At 52.5% G+C, this 21,224-nt stretch overlaps 1 protein-coding gene across 1 annotated transcript in view; it reads right to left on the bottom strand.

The window, feature by feature from the left end:
• LOC120883562 (tyrosine-protein kinase ZAP-70) overlaps positions 1–12,461 on the bottom strand; it is a 30,163-nt gene extending 17,702 nt beyond the window's left edge. The window contains exons 1-2 of the mRNA XM_040267615.1: positions 12,357–12,461; positions 370–820 (exon numbers count right to left, since the gene is read on the bottom strand). Of these exons, the coding sequence (XP_040123549.1) occupies positions 370–771 (402 nt within the window). The 5' untranslated portion in view covers positions 772–820; positions 12,357–12,461. The remainder of the gene's footprint in view (positions 1–369; positions 821–12,356) is intronic.
• Between the last annotated feature and the right edge of the window lie 8,763 nt (positions 12,462–21,224).

The following is a 21,224-nucleotide window of genomic DNA, read 5'->3' as shown; positions in this document are numbered from 1 at the left end:
AGCTCACCCCAGACCTCAACTTTCCCCGACTTACGCTTTGCCTCGGATAAGCACCATAGCGTCGCTCAGGTCCCTGCCTCCGAGGTCTCCTCCCCACCCCTCTAGCATCTAAGACGGGGGCAGCAAAGCCCAGCAAAGCCCAGCAAAGCCCAGGCTGGCGAAGACTGCCGCTCTCAGCAAAGGCCCACGGCTCCCTCGGCCCCAGGGCCCGCCCTCCTCGGCCCCACCTTCTCGAGGCCCGCCCCTCCGGCTCCGGCTCCGCCTCAAGCCCCTCCCCCATCCCCGCCCACCAAGACCCGCCCCCTCCTGAAACAGCTGCTCTCTGGCCAAGCTCGCCCAGGGCCCACCTCTCGGACCCGGCGCTCTCACCTCCAGCTTCCAAGTCTGGCGCACGTAGTCGCGCACCATGGCATCGCGAAGGTTGTCGAAGACCCCGGGCTGCGGCTCGAGCCCCGACGGCCGGTTGCACGGCTTGCGCAAGTTGCAGGGCAGCCCGTCGGGGTCGCGTGAGTAGAACTCGCAGAGCTCAGCCGGGCCGCAGTGCGCCTTTCCGCCCGCGATGGCGTAGGTGCCGTTGAGCTGGCGCTCGATGGGGAAGTGGTGGAAGCGCACTTCGTGCACGAGCGACAGCACGTAGCCGCCCAGCGAGCGCAGGCACTGCCGCAGCAGGAAGAGCCCGTCGGCCATGCCTGCCAGCTTCAGGTGCTCCTCGGCCTCGGCGCGCGAGATGCTGCCGTAGAAGAAGGGCAGGTGCGCCGCGGGGTCCGGCATCGCCGCCGCCGCCCTGTGCAGGGTGCGTGGCCTTGCGCCTCTCCAGACCCTGTGGGTTCAAAACGGGATTGAGGGCACGTCAGGGCCTTGGTTTCCCTTCCTGAACCCATCCATTGGACCCAGAGATAGGAGGAGAGACCCCTCATTAAAGGGCATCCGTGAACTGTGCAGCACAGCTGTGTGTGCCAGTTGTGCAGAGCCTGATGTGCGCCGGAGTCAAATTGGAAAGGAGCCTTACCCTGCTGGACTCAGACTGAGGAGTCCCAAACCAGCCTTTGACTTTTCAGACCTAGTACGGAGCACCAAGGCACCCCTCACTGGCCTGCACACACACGCACCGGGCACATGTCTCCCAAACTCGTGTTGGATTCTTACTGTGTTTCAGGCTGGAGATATTGGTGAATAAGACAGACATGGTCTCTGCCCTCCCGGAGATGACAGTCTGAGGGAGAGAGGATGCAATAAACAAAGAAGAGACAAAAATAATAATTACAGATTGAGGTCAGTGTTTTAAAGGAAATAGAGTGAGACCAAGAAAGAAGCCGCTGTAGCTGGGATGGTCACCATCTCTGAGGAGGTAGCATGTGAGCTGAAATCTGAAGGATAAAGAGGACCCACTTCTCAAAAAGCATCAGGCAGAGGGAACAGCAAGTACAAAGGCCCTGCAGCTGGAACAGCCTTTGCTCACCAAAGGAGCTTGACTCCATTAGCCTTCCACAGTCTGAGAAATGTCCCTTTGCCCTGCCCCCTCTGCCTTCATGAACTGAGTTTGTAGAAAGCAGAAACTAGTGTGAAGCTATGGCTTTTCCAGTAGTCATGTACGGATGTGAGAGGTGTACTATAAAGAAGGCTGAGAGCCGAAGAATTGATGCTTTCGAACTGTAGTGTTGGAGAAGATTCTTGAGAGCCCCTTGGACTGCAAGGAGATCAAACCAGTCAATGCTAAAGGAGATCAACCCTAGAGATTCACTGGAAGGACTGATGCTGAAGCTGAAGCTGTGGTACTTTGTTCACCTGATGCAAAGAGCCAACTCACTGGAAAAGACTCTGATACTGGGAAAGATTGAGGGCAGGAGGAGAAGCTGGCAACAGAGGGTGAGATGGTTGGATGGCATCACTGACTCAATGGACATGAGTTTGAGCAAACTCCAGGAGATAGTGAAGGACAGGGAAGCCTGGTGTGCTGCAGGCCATGGGGTGGCAAAGAGTCGAACGGAGCCATTGAACAACACATAAACTAGTTCAAATAAAAATATATTAGGATTTAATACCAATGTGAACTTTGATATGGCCATTAAACAAAATAAAGTGTGTGACTGAAAAGTATGACCTTTTGTGGTGAGGAGGAATTAAGGACATTTAAATAAATAGATATCTGGAGAGGCAGATAACCTAAAATTGCTCACCTTCAACTTTCCACAGTGATGGTGATGTCTGATATCTTGAGAAACACTGGGTCACACAGGTGTCTGAGTCACTCAAAATTCAGACAATGTATCAACTTGTTCATTTCATTGTATTTGGGCCTCTCAATTTTACAAAGCATCATAAGGGACATCCCTGGTGGGTGAGTGGTTAAGAATCCATCTTGCAGTGCAGATGACACAGGTTCAATCCGTGGTTGGGTAACTAAACTTTCACACGCCATGGAGCAGCCTAGCCCCTGCGCCACAGCTACTGGGCCCACACACTCTGGAACCCAAGGGCACAACTGGAGAGGATGCACCGCAGTGAAAGAGCCCTCATTACACGACGGAGATGCTGAGTGCCTGTCACAACTAGGGCCGATGCAGCCAAATTTAAAATAAATTTTAAAATATATTTTTTTAAAGGCACCATAAAATATTGAACTCCAGTCAATGACCTGTGTGCAGAAATATTTAGGTGTGATGGGTAGTGTAGTGATGACTGTAATTTATTTTGAAAGGAAGGCATCCAAAAACAAAAGTTTATGTATGGATAAATAGATTGATATAGTTGAGTCTTGCCATCTGCGATATTTCTATAAGGTATCGAATGAGGAAGTACTAAGCCGTTTCTTCTAGAAGAAATTCAGGGTTAAGTTCCTTTAAGTCTCTGGCCGCAAAGTTTTCATCAACAGATCAGTATATAACCTTCTTTTATTTATTTCTGTTTAAAGACACCTTACATAATTATATTGACTCAATAGCACTGAACTCTTGGCCAACAGCCCTATAACTATAAGCTTATTCAACACGTACTTTTTCTGGGAGGCATAGCTCAGCCTTCCTGTACTTAGGAACACTAAACAGCGGCTCAGTGCTGTCCTGGGGGACCACTGACACAGTGAAATTACGGACAAACAGCACAAAAATGTGGTACCAAACAGACTGTGAGAAAGAGGCTTGTTTACAACATGAGCTGAAACCAGAAGGCAAAGCACTGCCTTGCTCAGCCTCGGCAGGAACCAGCATGTGGGTTGACTCAAATTTCACACCGCTCTGCACATGCCCTCCAACAACCGTGAAAGTGCAACGAGCATGAGCTTAGAGGTTACAAATAAATTTTAGCAAGCAGGCAAGTTGGCAGATACAGAATCCAATAATATGAGGATCAAGTGTATGCGACGAAGCAAATATAGCAAAATTCCACTGCAGAATCTAAGAGGTAGATAATTTGTACAACGAACTGTTCTCATTTTCTGTATGTTTTTTAAGTTTTTATATAATGTTGAAAAAATTATACCCATAACAGTTTCTGGTTTTCTCTACTAAGATGGGTCCAGTTAAGGCCACCCAGGCATAGTTTTGCATTCAAGGAAGGGTCCTTGGACACCCTTCTTAGTTCAGCAATTATAAGCATGGGGTGGAAAGAAAGCTTTTGTGGATTGAGAAAGGCTGCCTTTCCCTGGTGTTCAGGAACATGCAAAGACAGGCACTGGGACTGCGTGAGAATCACTCGAGGCCTGAATCAGGGCAGCTGGAGGAGGGTCCAGAACCAGCTTTCTAACCAGAAGGCTTCTGACCCTGAGGTTGCGAGGGCCAGAGTTGGGGGGGCAGGCCCTGGATGTCCCAATAGTTACAGGCAGGTGATTAACTGGGGACCAGGAGATGCAGTCACCATCCCATTAATTGTTTTTGTTGAGTTGCTAAGTCGTGTCCGACTCTTTTTGGCCCCATGGCCTGTAGCCTGCCAGGCTCCTCTGTCCGTGGAATTCTCCAGGCAAGAATACTGGAGTGGATAACGATTTCCTTCTCCAGGGGGATCTTCCCGACCCAGGGATCAAACCTGTGTCTCCTGCATTGGCAGGAAGATTCTTTACCACTGAGCCACCAGGAAAGCCCCCATCATCCCTTAAGAGTGTTTAAAGAGTCGGAGGACTTCTTCCCTGGTGGTCCAGTGGCTAAGATTCCGAGCTCCCAAAGCAGGGCTGTGGGGAGAGGGAGGCGAGATCGATCCCTGGTCGAGGTATTATATCCCACATGCCTCAACTAAAGATCTTGCAGCAACTAAGACCCGGCACAGCCAAATAAATAAATAATAAAAATTTTAAAATTAAAAGCATCAGTTCAAAATTAATAACCAACAAGGACATGGAGCTTTACAGCACAGGGAACTCTACCCAATATCATGTGGCAGCCTGGATGGGAGGGGCGTTTAGGGGAGAATGGATATATTTATATGTACGGCTAAGTCCCTTCACTGTTCACCTGAAACTACCACAACATTGTTAATCAGCTACACCACAATACAGAATAAAAAGTTTAACATTTGAAAAAAATAGAGTCAGGATGGCTTCTGGGTATTCATCCTGGAAAAATGGAAACTTAGGCTCACACAAAGACCTGCACAGCAGTGTTTACAGCAGCTCTGTTCACGACTGCCAACACATAGGAAGAACTCTAAGGCTTCCCTGGTGGCTCACATAGTCAAGATTCTGCCTGCAGTAAGGGAGACCTAGGTTCGATCCCTGGATCAACGTTTTCCAGCAGTTGAAGAAAGTGGGAGTACATCCCACGTGGGATCCTACTCTATCATGAAATGGAAGGACGTGGTGATGCACACACATGAATGAACCTGAAAGGCATCATGCTGAGAGCAAAGGGCCAGGCTCAAAAGGCTACAAACCATCTGGTTCCATTCAGAACTGCAGAGCAGGTGCAGGCTGCTGAGGCTGCAGACCTGCTGGGAAGTGGGGGTGTCGGGATAAGGACTGATTACAAAGAGGTATGAGGAAATTCAGAAGAATAGCCTGTATCTTAAGATAGTTTCTCAGCTGTATGCCTTTGTCAAATCTTACAGAGCTTTTCACTAAAAGGGATAAACTTTACTGTATGTAAATGATTATTTATGTAAAGAGAGGACAGGCAGCAGGAAACTATAGACACGATTGCGTGTGTGCTCAGTTGCGTCTGACTCTCAGACTCCATGGACAGTAGTCTGCCAGGCTTCTCTGTCCATGGGATTCTCCAGGCAAGAATACTGGAGTGGGTTGCCCTTTCCTCCTCCAGGAGATCCTCCAGACCCAGGCATTGAACCTGCATCTACACGTCTCCTGCACTGGCAGGCGGATTCCTTACCAATGCGCCACCTGGAAAGCCCACATATAGACATACCAGGCACTAAAAATATTAATTAAAAAGGGAGAAGAGCAGGCTGTCTACACTCCTGACATTATCTGCTCCCCCCACCTCCACCTGGCTGCCCTCCAGCTGCCAAGATATCACCACCTGATGGGCACCAGGCACCCTCTTCGAGGCTGGATCCCCTGAATGATGGACACTGTGACTGCCCCCCCTCCTCCTGCTTGAGCATCGGGGCTCTTGAGTCCTTCACCAACCCCCCAGCTTGCCTCCTTCCTCTCTGATGGTTCCTGTTCTCTCTCCTTCCCCATCCTCTGTTCCCATATCGGGCCATTCTGTCTCTGCCTACCCACGCAGCTGCTCCCACCTGTCTAGTCCAGAGCTCTTCTCCTGTGGTCTGTTTCTGCTGCTATCACCTCCTTTGATCTCCACCAGCTGTTTTCTATTAATAAAACCTGAGATCCAGATCTAACTCACATAGTGCCTGTGGTTGGCTGAACCCCACAGTCTGTTTCCCACACGAGCTGAAGCTCTGGGGTCTGCAAGTTGCTTTTAGGTAGTTCTCCCCCGGGGCCTCCCTGGCTCAAGAAGCTACTGTGTGGGACTTCCCTGGTGGCCCAGTGGTTAGGACTTCACCTTCTGATGCAGGGGGTGTGGGTTCAGTCCCTAGTAAAGGGACTTAAGATCCCACATCCCTCAGGGACCAAAAACCCAAAACATAAAACAGAAGCAATGTTGTAACAAATTCAATAAAGACTTTAAAAACGACCCACATGAAAAAAAAAAAAAAACCAACTTTTAAAAAATAAAAAGGACCTACTGTGGCTCCCTCCTGCCTACATCATTGACTCTATTAATAACTGAATTCCTCGGCCCTTCCTTTGCTCCAGCCAGGCTGTGCTATCAGTCTTTCTTCAAATTCACTTCCATGCTTGAATCCATGCACTGCCCTCCACTGGGTACCTCCTCCCCACTCCTCTCTGCTCCCCGAGTCCAGCCAGCCCAGCCTGGCAGACTCACAGCCCTGCTCCTCAAGGGGATCAGAACCTGAGACAAGGCAGCAGAGTGGAGGTTTCTCCAGGGACAGCGGGGAGGGGTGGGGGTAGTGAAGCTGGCCTCTGGGGCCGGAAGCTGCGGCAGGAAACTGTCGACAACACGGTTTGAGAAGCTCCGCCCCGCAGCGGCCGCAGGTGCAGCCTGGGTAGCCAGAGGCAGGTTGGTGCGGAGGCGGGACTGGGGAGAGGCCGGCCCTGGGGACCCCGTCCAGGGCCAGAAGTTGTGATGGCCCACCTTGGACCCGAGTCCAAGGTGTCCCAGAGGCCGGAGCCTTCCCGTGCATCCTCAATTTTATCCCCACTTCCCTGTCTCTTTGTCAGTAACAGAGACAGCAGTAACTGCAGCAGCTTCCAGAAGGGCCTGGCTGGTCTGCAGCCTCCTGGAGGACCAGATGCTTCTGTCCTGAGCCAAGTCCCCACAGACTGCATGACTCTCCCAGGAGATGTGCCCACCATACTCTCCCACCACGCTCCTGCCCAGGCTGACTCCCTCCAACCTCCCCTTGAGCTTGCAAGCTCCTCGTGAGCTCAGAGATGCTCGTCTGGCCTTCCCAGAGTTTGCAGCTCCATCAGGAGACCACCAGGCTCATTCTCACAGCCCAGGCCCTGTGGGGAGGGGAGGAAACCGTGATCCTTGGCTAAACAGCTCTGTCTGAAATTCCACCCTTCAAGCCTCCTTTCTGGGGAAAGGTAGGGTTAAACTCTATCTGTTCCAGGCACAGGATGCCCAAATATATTTCAAAGGAAGAAAGGTCAAGGGACCAACTGCATTTTGAAAAGTTGTGGGGAGCATATTTGCATACTAAAGGCCCTGAGAAGACCTGCCAGGAAGGACCCTTCTTAGCTTTGTTTAATCCCCACACCTGATGAGAAAAGCCCACTCATTGGAAAAGACCTTGATGCTGGGAAAGAAATATTGAAGGCAAAAGGAGAAGAGGGCGGCAGAGGATGAGATGGTTGCATAGCATCAATGACTCAATGGACATGAATTTGAGCAAACTCCAGGAGATGGTAGAGGACAGGGAAGCCTGGTGTGTTGTAGTCCATGGGGTTGCAAAGAATCAGACATGACTTAGAGACTGAACAAGGACAACAATCCCCACACCCAAGTAGCAGAGCCTGGAAGCACTACTGTCGCACAGAACAGGGTCTGAGCGTCCAAAGCCCCAGTTAAATGTCTACCCTGAGACACCAGAGGGAAGACTGAGGGCATCAGGCTGCCGACAGAATGAGATGATCCAACTGGATTTGGCAGGGAGGCAGGGGGCAGTGGCAGCAGTCAGGTCTGGAGGCCCTGTGTGCCACCCACACCCCAGCATCAACAGCATTCCCACGCACAGTGCTGCTGGAATGGAGGCACAGCTCCAGCTGCCCGGGCCTCCTCCCATGGACCCCAGTCCTCTGCCCAAGATGCCAAGTCCCCCCTGAAGCTACATTTCCTGCTCCCCAGTCCACAGGCCAACAACAGAGGCAGCACAGACACTTGTCAACTAACAAAACGCCAACTTGGTCGCCTTCCAAGTCCCCATGACAGTGGTGAGCCCCGGGCCGTGGATGGCGACAGGCTCCTTCTCTCTTTTTCTGACACCATGGCATGCGATCTGATCACGGGATCACAGATCTATGGGTAGCAGCAGTGTGGATCTGTGTGGGGAGGCACACTCGCCAAGACCCACCTGGAAGACAGGGCCAGCGACGGTGCCCAGTGCTGGGGGGCTGTGAGGACCCCATGAGGCAAGGCATGCCCAGCGCTGAGCACGGGCCCAGCCCACTCGTCCTATAGCCTCCTTTCCTGCTTGCAGCCCTCCAGGACTCCCGCCTCACTCAGGCTGAAAGCCCAGGTCCTTACAGCAGCCCCGCAGGCCATGCACAATCCGCCCTGCCACCTTCTTGTTCTCACTCAGTCCCCACCAGCCACACCAGCTTCCTTATGTTACTTGTTGAGAAAACTGGAACAAACTGGGCCTGGTCCAACCTCAGAGCCTTTGCACTGGCTGTTCCCTCTGCCTGAACACCATTCCCTCAACATCTGTCACTTCATTCGGGCCTCAACCTCCAAGAGGCCCTCCCTGACCTCTCTCTAAAACCACCTCCCCTTCTCGGTCACTGACCCAGTGCCATTGCTCTTCACCACTGAAATTGGGATGATCTACCAGCTTGTTGACACAAGGCCTGTGTCCCCTGCCAGCATGTAAGCCTGAGGAAAGTGGAGACTGTCTTGTCCTCCTGCCTGTGCCAACCAGGCACAGAGTAGGTGCCCAATAAACTTTGGTGGTGGGCAGAGGCTACCCTCTGATCCCAGGTACCTGAGAGGGTATGCAGCCTGCTGGGGTGGGCGGGGACACCTCTGCAGGTTCTTGGAACTCGGCAGTCTGATGAGGGAGGAGAGGTGACGGGGGCTTCCCTAGGAGAGAAGAGGGAACGGCGGGCCTAGAGGCTTCCTTCACTAACAGATGGTGGAAGAGGAGAGGACCCATTGGAGGAGACTTTGCACAGGCTGTTCCCTCTGCCTGAACAGCTTGCATGCTCAGCCACTAAGTCGTGTCCGAGTCTTTGCGACCCCATGGACTGCAGCCCGCCAGGCTCCTCTGTCCCTGGGATTCTCCAGGCAAGAGCACTGGAGTGGGCTGCCATTTGCTCCTTCAGGGGATCTTCCCAACCCAGGGATCAAAGCCACGTCTCTTGGGTCTCCTGCACTGGCAAGTGAATTCTTTACCACCGAATCACCTGGGAAGCCACCCACGTTTCTCCTAGCCACGGGCCTCAGGTCCCCTCAGCTGTCCCTTCCATGCAGAGATGTTCCCCTCCCTTCCCCCGCTGAGTCACCTACTCTGTCCTCCCAGGGCCCCATCCTCCCGCATCATAGCCCTGATGGCCATGTATGATCAGTGTCTCCGTCTGCCCCACAATCTCTGACCAGCCTGAGCTCCCCAAGGCAGAGCCTACACCCGTCTGGTTTTCACCGTAGCTCCCACTGCCTCCCAACGAATATTTGCCAAATCAGCAACAATAACAGTAGCCTGTGTGCTGAAGACTTTATGACACCTCTTCTAAGCATGATCTGTTTAATCTAATCCTCACTTATCCCCATTCCTCAGCTAAAAAAATCTGAGGCTTGGGGAGGGTAATGTCATGTTCAGAGGCACATGGCCTAAGAGTGGCAGCCAGGATTTGAGCCCAGCAGCCAGTCCTAGCCACTGCAGTGCAGGGCCGTAAGGAAAGCGGCACCCGCCGCTCTGAGCTGGGTCTCCCGGGCTCCCACGCGTGCCTGGCCCAGCTGTTGCTGCACTCTGAGCTGCCTGTGACCGTCAGGGTGCAGAGCGCTGGGCTGCCGCAGGGTCGGAGGCAGGTCCTCAGACCTCAAACAGACTCTGTCTGTTGACTGACTAATAATGCCCCAAGACCAGCTCCCCACCACCACCACCACTCCCCACCAGCTCCAACCTCTGCCGCCAGGGTTCTCAGGGCTGTGGTAACCAGAGCAAGGAGCTAGCCCTCTCTGGGTGTCAGGCTCTGGGACTGTAAAAGGGAGATGGGAAAAAGCTTAGGGGATGGAAAAGGTGGGAGGAGTCGGGACAACAGAGCCTGACTGCGAGATCTCATGCTATCCGTGCACTGCGGCGTGCTTAGCAGTATTCCTGGCCTCTGTCTTACTAGATGCCAGTAACACCCACCGAGTCGGGACCAAAAATGTCTCCAGATGGTATTGAATGTTCCCAGTGGGGATGGGGGAGGCAAAATTGGCTCCAGTTAAGAAGCACTTCCTTGGGACTTCCCTGGTGGTCCAGGAGTTAAGAATCCACCTGCCAGTTCAGGAGACACACGTTCAATCCCTGGTCCAGGAAGATCCCACATGCCGTGGAGCAACGAAGCCCATGGGCCACAACTACTAAGCCCGTGGGCTGCATCTACTGAAGCTCCCATGCCCTGGAGCCATGCTCCACGACAGGAGATGCCTCCACGGCAAGAAACCCCCATAAGCCCCACACCACAGCTAGAGTGTAGCCCCCAACTGGCACAACTAGAGAAAGCCTGAGAACAGCGGTGAAGATCTAGTGCAGCCAAATAGAGAAATGAATATATTTTTAAAAAATAGTGTTTAAAAAAAAAGAAGCACTTCCTTGACCCTATGTTCTGGGTGGGGTGGGGAGCAGCCAGCATGGAAAAGGCTGGTTGCTGCAGCCCCTTAGGAGACCCTCCAGGAGCCACGAGACCACCCTGAGCTAGTGATAAGAATAGACTAACATTATGCGTATACAGCACCGCCAGTACGCCAGGTACTCGAGGGCAATTCAGTCGCCTAATCCTGACGGGAACACTGCGTGTGGAGAATTCGTGGGTTTGGGACGCGAAGGAGGGACAGAGAAGGAACTAGCCGAAGGCCGCACGGCACACACACAGTATGGGTGGCAGAGTCGGGCCCTGAATTGGCTTCCTGGCTCCAGAGTGCACACAAAAAGCCCTCCGTCTGGGCCACCTGCCTGCCCAGCATGCCTGCCCATCCCTGACAAGGCTGGAGGCCAGGCGGCGACAGGAAAAACCACTGGCAGGAGAAGAGCCCCCGTGGGTGACACCCAAGGACTTACTGTCATAGGACGCAGGCCCTAGTCTCTCAGCAAAGCTTTATTAAGCACCTACGGTGTCCTGGCTGCCCTGGCTGAGACAACAGTAACAAAGTTCAGGGACTTTCCTGGTGGTCCAGTGGTTAAGAATTCGCCTTGCAGTGCAGCAGACACAGGTTCAATCCCTGGTCTGGGAAATAAGACCCCCACATAAGCGCCCACGCTGTCATTGCTGAGCCCGCTTGCTCTAGAGCCCAAGAGCCACAACTAGTCTGTGCTCCACAATGAGCGATCCCACCTGAAGCAACACAATTTCGAGCTCCTGCTGCAACTAACACCTGAGGCAGCCAAGTAAATAAACAAATATTTAAAAAAAGAAAGTAACAAAGCTCATCTTGTGCTGTTCACCACATGAACCCCTGTTCCTTCCTGCCAAGACCCTTCCCTGCTTGGGACAGCTTTCCCAACCTCTCACCCAACAGTCAGGAGCCAAAGAGCCAAGCACATACTAGGCGCCAAAATTTGCTTCTGCATTTAAAAGATGGGCAAACTGAGGTTCAGAGAGGCCAGGCAATTTGCCAAGGACACACATCAGTTGAGCAGGATTCAAGCTGTTTACTCATTCACCTCTGTCTCCCCTTTAACCTGAGCTCCCTACCAGTGGTTGGAGCCTGCCCTGGGCCCCCTCACAGAAACCATCCAGCATTTGGATGTTCCAGTTTACAGCCCCGTTGATGGTCCCTCTTATTCCTGAGCCTGGGGACAGAGCACATGTTTGCTTTCTCTGGACATTTCTCTGCTTCCTGGAACTAAGGTTGTCTCACTGATGGGGCCCTGCAGGAGGCTAGGGACTGAGCTGGCATCTGTGGGGCCCCTGGATACACACGTCCACGGCCACTCAGCTGGCGCTCTGGAGAGAGACCTCTTTCCCTCAGGATGGTCACAGGCCACGTCTGCTTCCTTCTCCCGTGGGACACCACCCACGAGAGCCCCACAGCCCTTCTGGTACTCCAGTTCCTCCTGACTCTCTCCTCCTTCCTCCACCAGACCCAGGCCACCCCTAGAGATGGCGGCTAGCTGCTGCTTCACCCAGAACGACTTACCTGGGGATGTGCTGACGGACGCCAAGGCCTGGGCCAGCTGCAAGGTGTCGGGTCCCAAAGGCACCAGACAACTGGTTCTAGATGAAGAACTGGGGTCCGAGAAACCACTTTGGGCTTCTCTGCAGCCCGAGCCCCCAGCCCGGGCCCCCACCAGCTAACCACCCCCTCATACACCCCGGCCAGGTGTAAAGAGGTCATACCCCACTAGGGTTTCTCACTCAGGTCGGGGGGTGCGGAACCTGAGTCCCCCTCTCCCAGCTGCCCCGGAAGGCCCTGCAGTCAGTGGTCGTGCTGGACTCAGAAGGCCAGAGGACCACTCACCTAGATGCCCCAGAAGATCAGCACGCCCAAGCGGGGCAGGGACAGGCCCGGAAGGCCTGGTGTGCTCTTGGAAGCCCCTTTCTGTGAAACTCGGCCTATTTCCTTGATGCGCAAATAGGAAATGGGGCCGTGTTTGAAGTTTACGTCAAAGTCACAAAGTGCTGTGTTCAAGGAAAATCGTGAGGCCACGTGCTCCAGGGAGGGCAGAGGGCGCTTCCCGGGCCAAGCAGGGCCCACCCAGCAGTGGGAGGAATCAGGCGAGCCACAGGTGGGCTTACACTAGTAAGATGCGTCCAACAGCATCCCCCAAACCTGGGGAGGGGAAGAGAGGGAGGCTGTGTGCTGGAGAAGCGGAGGGGTAGTGGCAATGGGAAGGGGATCCCCCAGACTCGCTGGAAACTAGAAATCCCTTACTTTCCCCTCCCAAGGGGGTATGGACCTGGGGCCCGACCATGGCTGAACTGCTAATATGAGTTATTTATTCCACAAGCAGGTGAAAGCTGGAGAGAGGAGAAACCTAAGAAGTAGGTCCAGACTGCAAAGGTTCAGAGCACTTCCTTTGTGCTATCCATCAGGCCAAACAACGACGGCCCTGTCCCTGCCCTCAGATGGCTCACAGGCTCAAGGAGGGGGCAGCTGAGTCACCAGAGAGGCCAGAGCTGGGAGGGCAGAAACTAGACAGTGTGTGTGTGCAGGGGAGCCCGAGGCAGCCCAGTGCTGGGGACAGACTCTAAGAGGGATTGGCTGTGTTGTCAAGGCTGGGTGATGGTGTGTCCCCCCAGCAGCCTCCGGATCCCAGCCTGGCCCCGCGCCCCGCGCCTGGCCGCTGACCACCTCCTGCGCTGCTCACAGCCTCTTCTCATCCTTTCTTCCCATGTTAGCCCGCCCTCTGACCACGTGATCACCCTCACATCTGCTCCCTCGGCCCACACAGCTGTCGGGCGGCAAGGCCGAGTCCATCCTGGTATCCACTCTGCCCCATCTGCCCTTGGTGCCCCGAGACCTCAGGGGCTTGCTCACCCACAGCTCTCTGCCTTCTTGGACGGTGGGGACCTCTTCAGTGGCCCCTCACCCCGGGGCCTCAGGGACCTGTGTGGGGCTGTCCTAGGCCCGCTGTTGACCCCAGGAACCCTTCTTTTGTGCCCGAGCCCTGCCAGAGGGGGGCTGGGCTCAGCTCTCCAACAGGCCTGGCGCTTCCTCCACGCTTTACCCCAGGTCTCCTTTCCTGGGGCCCTCTCCACAATCTCTACTACCTCCCAGTTCCCTAAACCCCGCTCTCTCCACTCAGGAAATCTTTTCTCTAAGCTCCAGCTTCCCCTACATATGGGTATGCACTCAGTACTCAGTCATGTCAGACTCTTTGTAACCCCATGGACTGTACCTGCCAGGATCCTCTGTCCATGGGATTCTCCAGGCAAGAACACAGCTCTAGGTTGCCATTTCCTCCTCCAAGGGCTCTCCCCAACCCAGGGATCGAACCCATGTCTCTTGCGTCTTCTGCATTCCGGGCTGATTCTTTACCACTGAGCTACCTGGGAAGCACCCCACCCATAGATTTCCCCTAAAACTGTTTGTGTTAGAAGCCTCCCCTTTCCCCAGGGACAGATGCAGATGTCAGGATGCAGAAAGACATCTTTGTTTCCATCCTGCATGCTCTCTTCCCGGGGTAGTGAGGAGAGAACACCCCAGAGAACTAGAGAGGAGCGAAATCACAGCATCAGAACCATATGATCTACAATAAAAATAGTAACTCTTACTGAGCACTTACTATGTGCCACACCACTGAATGAATCCATTTTCCAGATAAGGTAGGTGAAATCCAGAGAGGTTAAACCACCAACTCCAAGTGGCCAGACATGAAAGAGCAGGGCAATCTGGCCCCACAGCCTAGGCGATGATGGACACAGGAGGAGGGAAGCTTGGCTGTAAAGCAGCTCCTGTGGGGCTGGCCCGCCTAAGAGCTGGAAGGTGTGCAGCCTCCCCATGGGGCACCCGAAGGGAGGCAGCATTTGGGACTTCCAGATTCCAGGGTCTTAAGGCCTGAGAAAGGGGCTCCCAGCCTCAGAAAGGCACTGGCTTAGCCACCCACTCACCCCCTTCCGTCCCAGAGACCACGTCCTGAGGGGCCCAGGCCAGCTGGGTGCTCAAACAGTTCTGAGATGGGCCTGCAGATAAGACCATGTGTTTTGCCAGAGTGGAGGGTGGTGGATGTGTCTTCTGAATGCACAGAGGAAAGAGTGAACAGATGGAAATGTGGGCTGGGAAAGTTGCGGTGCGTTTGCCCTGCGTGGGTTTGGGTAAATATGCACTTGAGACAAGTGAGGAGCTCGGAAGAAGCTGATCACTCACTTTCACACTCCCCGGGGCCGTTGGCCAGCCGTGTCCCCACCTGAACTCTTTTTCCTGACCTCTTCTCCCGTGCCTGACTCCTCCTCCAGGTCTCTGATTAAGGGCAGCTTCCTCCAGGAAGCCTTCCCTCCTCCTCAGACTGAGTGATATGAGACTGTGCTGGTTTCACTTGCCCCTGAGCCAGCCAAATTTAGTTCCACAGCTAAAAGGACAGCAGGCCACTGCGGGGGTGGAGGGGACATCCGGCAGGGGGGTCGGAGGCTTCAGGCTGCCAGAGAAGCCTCACAGCTCAGCCCAGTGGTCCTCCCGGAGCCCCTCCTGAACGCCCTCCCTCCTGGGTGTCTTCAGCCGTGCAGCACCTTCCTTTCCTCTGGGTGGTCAGACAACATGACTTTTATCTACTTGCTCGTGTCTGGTTCTTCCACTTACAGCTGAGGGACCTGGAGCAAGTTCTTTGACCTCTTGGTGCCTTCGTTTCCTCGTTCAGGAATAGGGATGATAATGGTACCCACCTCATGAGCATTAGAGCAAACGCCACATTATCACCGTCATCCCCACCACCATCAGCACCTACATACATGTCTCTATAGTGTGCTAGTGACTGCATGTCCAAGGGCAAAAACGGGATTTCCTTGCACCCTCCAGGGACTCTTGAGTATAGCATCCTTCCAAGAGAAATTTAGGATTCTAAGAGTGAAAGTGACACGCCCCCCCCCCCCAATAAAATCACTCCAGTCTGGCTTAAGTCAGAAAGTGTTAGTTGTTCAGTTGTGTCCAGCTTTTCAAGATCCCATGAACTATAGCCCACCAGGTTCCTCTGTCCTGGCTCCTCTGTCCTTGCCATGACCTTCTCCAGGGGATCTTCCTGATCCAGGGATCGAACCCAGGTCTCCAGCATTGCAGGCAGATTCTTTACCATTTGAACTACCCAGGAACAGAAGAGAATCAATTTGGTACAGCAGCCATGTGCTTTGCCCTCCTCTGAGGGTCAGCAAATAGACGCCTCCTTCTTATTAAACATCCAAACCACAATGACAGTGTCATCTCTTTAGATAGGTCTTTGGGGGCTCCCTATTTATTCAACACTGAGCACCTACCCTCTGGCACACTCTGTTCGAGGCACCATGGAGCTGCTGTGAACAACACAGGTAGAAATCCCCTCCCTTGGAGGGACAGCTAGAGAGTTTGGGATGGACATGTACACACTGCTATATTTAAAATGAGTAACTAACAAGGACCCGCTGTATAGCACAGGGAACTCTGCTCAGTGATACGTGGCAGTCTGGATGGGAGGGGATTTGGAGGAGAATACGTGTATGTGTATGGTTGAGTCCCTGCTCTGTTCACTGGAAACTATCACATTAAACGCCAGAGTCCAACTCCAGCAGCCAGGGATTCAACCTGAAGAGATGAACGGTGTCGGCGACTGAGGCAGCCTCTCAATTTTCTATGGACTGCCTGTTTATTCCAAGTTTAAGATTCTCTTTTATACTTTTACAAAAACATTAGGCCAGAGGTTTGACATTTTCAGTTCCCCCTCTCCTGGATTTATTATCTCCATAAATCATTGTTGCTCCTCAGAGTTCCTGCTTTAGTGATTCTCTGGGAATCAGCCTTACCATCTATTATCCACCTCCTCTAATGTGTCCTATAGTTAACTTGTGATTACATTGTAACTCATGCTACATTCCTCAGTTTACTACTTATCTTCCTAAGTCCTGTTTGCCCCTAACATCCTGAGCTCACTATCTCTTAAAAAGGCTTCTAGCTACAGTGTCTCTAAAAATTCCTAACTTCTATAACCTATAGTAAAATATGCTAACTTTACAACATTCCTTAAATCTTTAACTTCTGTTTTAATTATTTCTAAGCCCTAAATTCAGTAAACTCCTTTGCCATAAACACTTTCCTCACAAATAGGCTTCAGATAGCAATCCCTCCCATGGCCTCAAGCTACGGCCTATGTGCTCATCCTGGAACACTCTTTTGTAAAAGTCCTTGAACAAATGTCAATGGTTAACTTTATGAATTATTTTCTGAGCACACCTGAAGAAAGCTTTGTGCCTTCTCATGCTCCTCTCAAGACCAATAAGCACCTTAATATTCCTTTTCAGTCAACTCAGTCGAGGAGAGGAAAAGACAAGCCAGAATTACAAGGCCTAACTCCTTCATCCCAGGATCCATGCCTGCGGAATGAGGAGAGGGGGCTGGAGACTGTGCCTCCATTTTGTCAGTAATGCCTAACGTGGCTCCCGACAATTAACTGGTTATAAACAATAAAAAATAAAGCTTTTAAAAATAAAATAAATTTAAAAATTAAAAAAAAGAAAACCCCTTCCCTCATGAGGCTGACATTCTAGTGGAGGAGATAGAGAAGTAACAAAATAATCAAGTATTATACAGAATAAGATCAATCAGAAAAAGAGTAAAATCAGAAAAGGGTAGGAAAGGTACACAAGTGCGTGGTTTTGAACAGAGAAGCTAGGGCAGGCCTCACCAAGGCGATAATCTCTGAGTCGAGACTTGAAGAAAGAGGTGCAGGAGGGAGCCATGGAGATATTGGGGGAAGAGCATTCCAGGCAGAGGGAACAGCAAGCACAAAGGCCCTGGGGCACTGGGGACTGGACCTCTGCAAGGTGAAGAATGTCTTGTTCCTGGTTACATCCCCAGCAACTGGAATGGCAGCTGGCATATAACAGAGTTGAACAAATAAAGCATGGTGGATGAAAAGCCTAGGTATGGACCTCAGGAACAACTTGCTCAAGGCTCATATGATGTTCTCAGGGTTATCACCTCCTCTCCCTGTTGGCTCAGACAACTTTCTCTCTGTGGTCCAAGATAGCAAATCAGCCTCAAACCCCACTCAGGAGCAAACATCTATTTCTCAGTATTCCCAGCAAAAGCCCCTTTTGAGCAAAAGCTCAACGGCTGAGTGGATCACACGTTCCTCCCCTAGTCAACCCCTGAAACCAGTGGATTGAATGAGAAGTGGTCACAAAGCCCATCCACACCTCACTGAGGTCGGGGGAAGAACCCAAAGGGAAGTTGGAGGCTTCAACTGAAGGATGCTAGACAGGTGAAGAGTCAAAGTTCTGCAGAATAATCATCACAGCTCATGCTCTAAAGCCCGCGAGCCACAACTAATGATGCCTATGACCCTCAGCCCGCGCTCCACAAGAGAAGCTACTGCGGAGAGCAGCCCCCACTGGCCACAACTAGAGACAAGCATTCTTGCACAATGAAGACCCAACGCAGTCAAAAACAAACACAAGTTTTATAAATCGTAACAGCTAAGATTTCTTTTTTTCTTTGGATTGAGCACAGCTGTGTGTTGACCCAACTACAGTGCATTTAATGCTCATGACACCCGCACAAAGCAGGTTAGCCCCATTTTACAGATAGAAAAACTGAGGCCAAGCGGAAACTGAAGCTTGAGATCTCACAGCTAGTAAAGTGGCAGAGCCTGAGGTCTTCCCAGAGCTTCTCCAAGGCTCTGTTCTGAAATCCCCGGTGCTGTCTGCTGACAACCCCCCATCATGCCAGGGCCAACCACTGAGCTGGAGGTGGAAGCCCTGAGCAGACTGAGAACACAAAGGGAGCAGGCTCTCTGGCACAGAAAGAGGGAGAGAGATGGCGCAAGGCAGGCTCCAGCGGGCCCGCAGGCATGGGGAGGCCACTGGTGAGGGCTAGAGGCACGTGACCCCAACTCATTTCTCAAACGGAAGTGCAGATGGGGGAGGAGGCCAGCGGGAGGGCGGGCTGCCTCTCCGGGATGGGGTCCCGAGAGGTCAGGATGAGGGTGGGATGAGAGCGGGGCGCAACCTGTCAGGAGCTCAGGAAGAATCTGATATTTATGGGGTGCCTGTATACCCAAGCCCGACAGCCACATCTTCCAAGCTCAGGAGGGCACTGGCAGCCTGCTATCAGGAAGCCAGTCCACCTGCTCTCCCCACATCCCCAGCACCCAGCCTCACACAGCAACCGGCACATGGAGGAGGTAATTAAATATGTGCTGCTAAATGAACTACCCAACAGCCCCGTAAAGGAGATAAATTCCTACCCCATTGCCGAGATGAGGAAACCGAGGCTCAGAGAAGGTCAAAGCAGGGCCAGTATGGGGGTCCAGCTGGGCCCCGCTTCCCAGGGGAGCATGTTTGGGAAATGCTGGAGCAGTGAGGTCTGGGGGCAGATGGACATCAGGTGGAAGTGGCTGGCCAGGCACCCAGAGACCTGTGGGGTAACCAGGGCCCCGTTCTCACTAAACTTTAGCTCTTCACCTCCCTGGCCTCAGTTTTCTTGTCTGTGAAATGGGAACAATCACACTCAGCCGTGATGAAAGGGCTAGCTCACTGACACAAAGACCAGGACCACGCCATCTCCAGCATGAGCTCTGGGGACAAGTATATTTTTATTTATTTGTATATTGTCGGGGGTAGTTTGAATGGAGGAGTGTGGCCTTCCATGAAAACTCCCTGCGAGCAGGCCTGGTGCCCTTGAGGGTTGGGAGGGGTGGGCATGGGCAGAAGAATTGGGTGCAAACAGGATGAGAGAATAAGGTTGGGGAAGGGTACAAGGTAGAATAGGGTGGAGCGCAGGGGAAGAGTAAAGAAATGGGGTGATGGAGGAGTGTGTTGTTGATGATGCTGCCGATGCCAACTAGGGACAGCCCCTTCCCCACCCCTCTGCTGCGTTCACCCAGACCCCCCGATTCTTCCTGTCTCCCTTTCCTTATTCCTTCCCCTCCTTACTCCCACACTCCTCCATTCAAACTACCCCCGACAATATACAAATAAATAAAAAACTCCTCCATCACCTCATTTCTTTACTCTTCCCCTGCACCCCAATCTTCCTTTCTCCTCCCCACCCACCCCCTCTGTTTTTCTCCCCTCCCCCCACATCATTCGTCCCTAACCCTCCTTTTCCCCAACAGTGCCCCTGCGCTCCACCCTATTCTACCTTGTACCCTTCCCCAACCTTATTCTCCCATCCTGTTTGCACCCAATTCTTCTGCCCATGCCCACCCCTCCCAACCCTCAAGGGCACCAGGCCTGCTGGCAGGGAGTTTTCATGGAGGGCCCTCAGGAAGTGCCTTCCCCTCACCTCCTTCCCTGCCTCCTCCCTCCCTAGTGGTGACACTTTTGGGGGGCTGGGGTGATGCTGCCCAGGCCAGCAGAGGATGGGCCCAGGGCTCCCCTCCAGCTAAACCCAGGAAACATCAAACCTGCTAGCCACCACCGCAGGGTCTGTGCCACCACCGTGCACTTTCCTGGCGGCCCTAAACACAGCGCTGCACACTCCTCACCGCCTCAATTCCGCAGGGCCCCCAAGACCAGTCCTACAGGCCCTCAAGACTTAAGCATCAGAGACAGTGTGTATGGCCATGTATCTGCTTTTTAGGACTGCCACAGTCAGTCACCACCAAACCTCACAAATTTATCATCACATTCTGGAGGCCACAAGTCTAAACCCAAGGTGTCACCATGGGCTTCCCTGGCGGCTCAGTGGTAAAGCATCTGCCTGACCTCGGTTTCCCTGGTCTGGGAAGAACCCACATGTCTCAGGGCAAGTAAGCTCCTGTGGCACAACTACTCACATCCACTCTCAGAGCACGGGAGCTGCAACAAGAGAAGCCAGGCAACAAGAAGCCTGCAGCCGCAGCGAGAGAGCAGCCCCCACGCACCACTAGAAAAAAGCCCGCGCGGCAACAGAGACCTAGCACAGCCAGGCAGTCAGTTTTTTAAGAAAAAAGGGTCACAGTGAGTCTGGAGGCTTTAGCACAGAGGTCCCCCAACCATTTTGGTACCACGGACTGATGTCGTGGAAGACAGTTTTTTCATGGACCAGTTTACGGGGATGGTTTGGGGATGATTCAAGCGCATTATATTAATGGTGCACTTTGTTTCTAATCTAAAGCTGCCGCTGGTCTGACAGGAGGTACTGGTCCACGTTTGGAGGCTGGGGACCCCTGTTCTAGAGCAGACATACTACCTTACCTCTTCCAGCTTCTGGTGCCTGTCAGCAGTCCTTGGCTTCCCCAGCTGTGACCACATCACTCCAGCCTCTGCCTGTGTCTCCTCCACCTGTCTGTCTTTCCTCTTGTCTCTTATGACACTTGTCCTTGGATTTAGGACCCACCCAGGCAAACCAGATTATCTCATTTTAAGATCCTTAATTACAAATATAGAAAAGAATGTATATACATGTATAACTGAGTCACTTTGCTGTACAGCAAAAATTAATACAAGATTGTAAGTCAATTATAGTTCAATAAAAAATAAATTAGTAAGGCCCTTAACTTAATTATATCCATAAATATCCATTTCTCAAAGAAAGGAATACTCATAGGGGTCCAGGCATTTGGATGTGGACATATCTTTTTAGGGATCACCATTCAAACATATTCAGGCTATATCCAAGCTAGAATTATGTTAACTTGAAAGGGAGACAGAGCAGCTGTGGAAATCTCATTTCATTTCCTTTGTTCACAAATGTTGAGCGGCTGCCAGTGGGGTTGGGGCT

Source organism: Oryx dammah, unplaced genomic scaffold (assembly GCF_014754425.2).
Source record: "Oryx dammah isolate SB20612 unplaced genomic scaffold, SCBI_Odam_1.1 HiC_scaffold_25, whole genome shotgun sequence".
In the NCBI taxonomy this organism is placed as follows: Eukaryota; Metazoa; Chordata; class Mammalia; order Artiodactyla; family Bovidae; genus Oryx; species Oryx dammah.
This window is presented reverse-complemented; position numbering and strand designations above follow the sequence as displayed.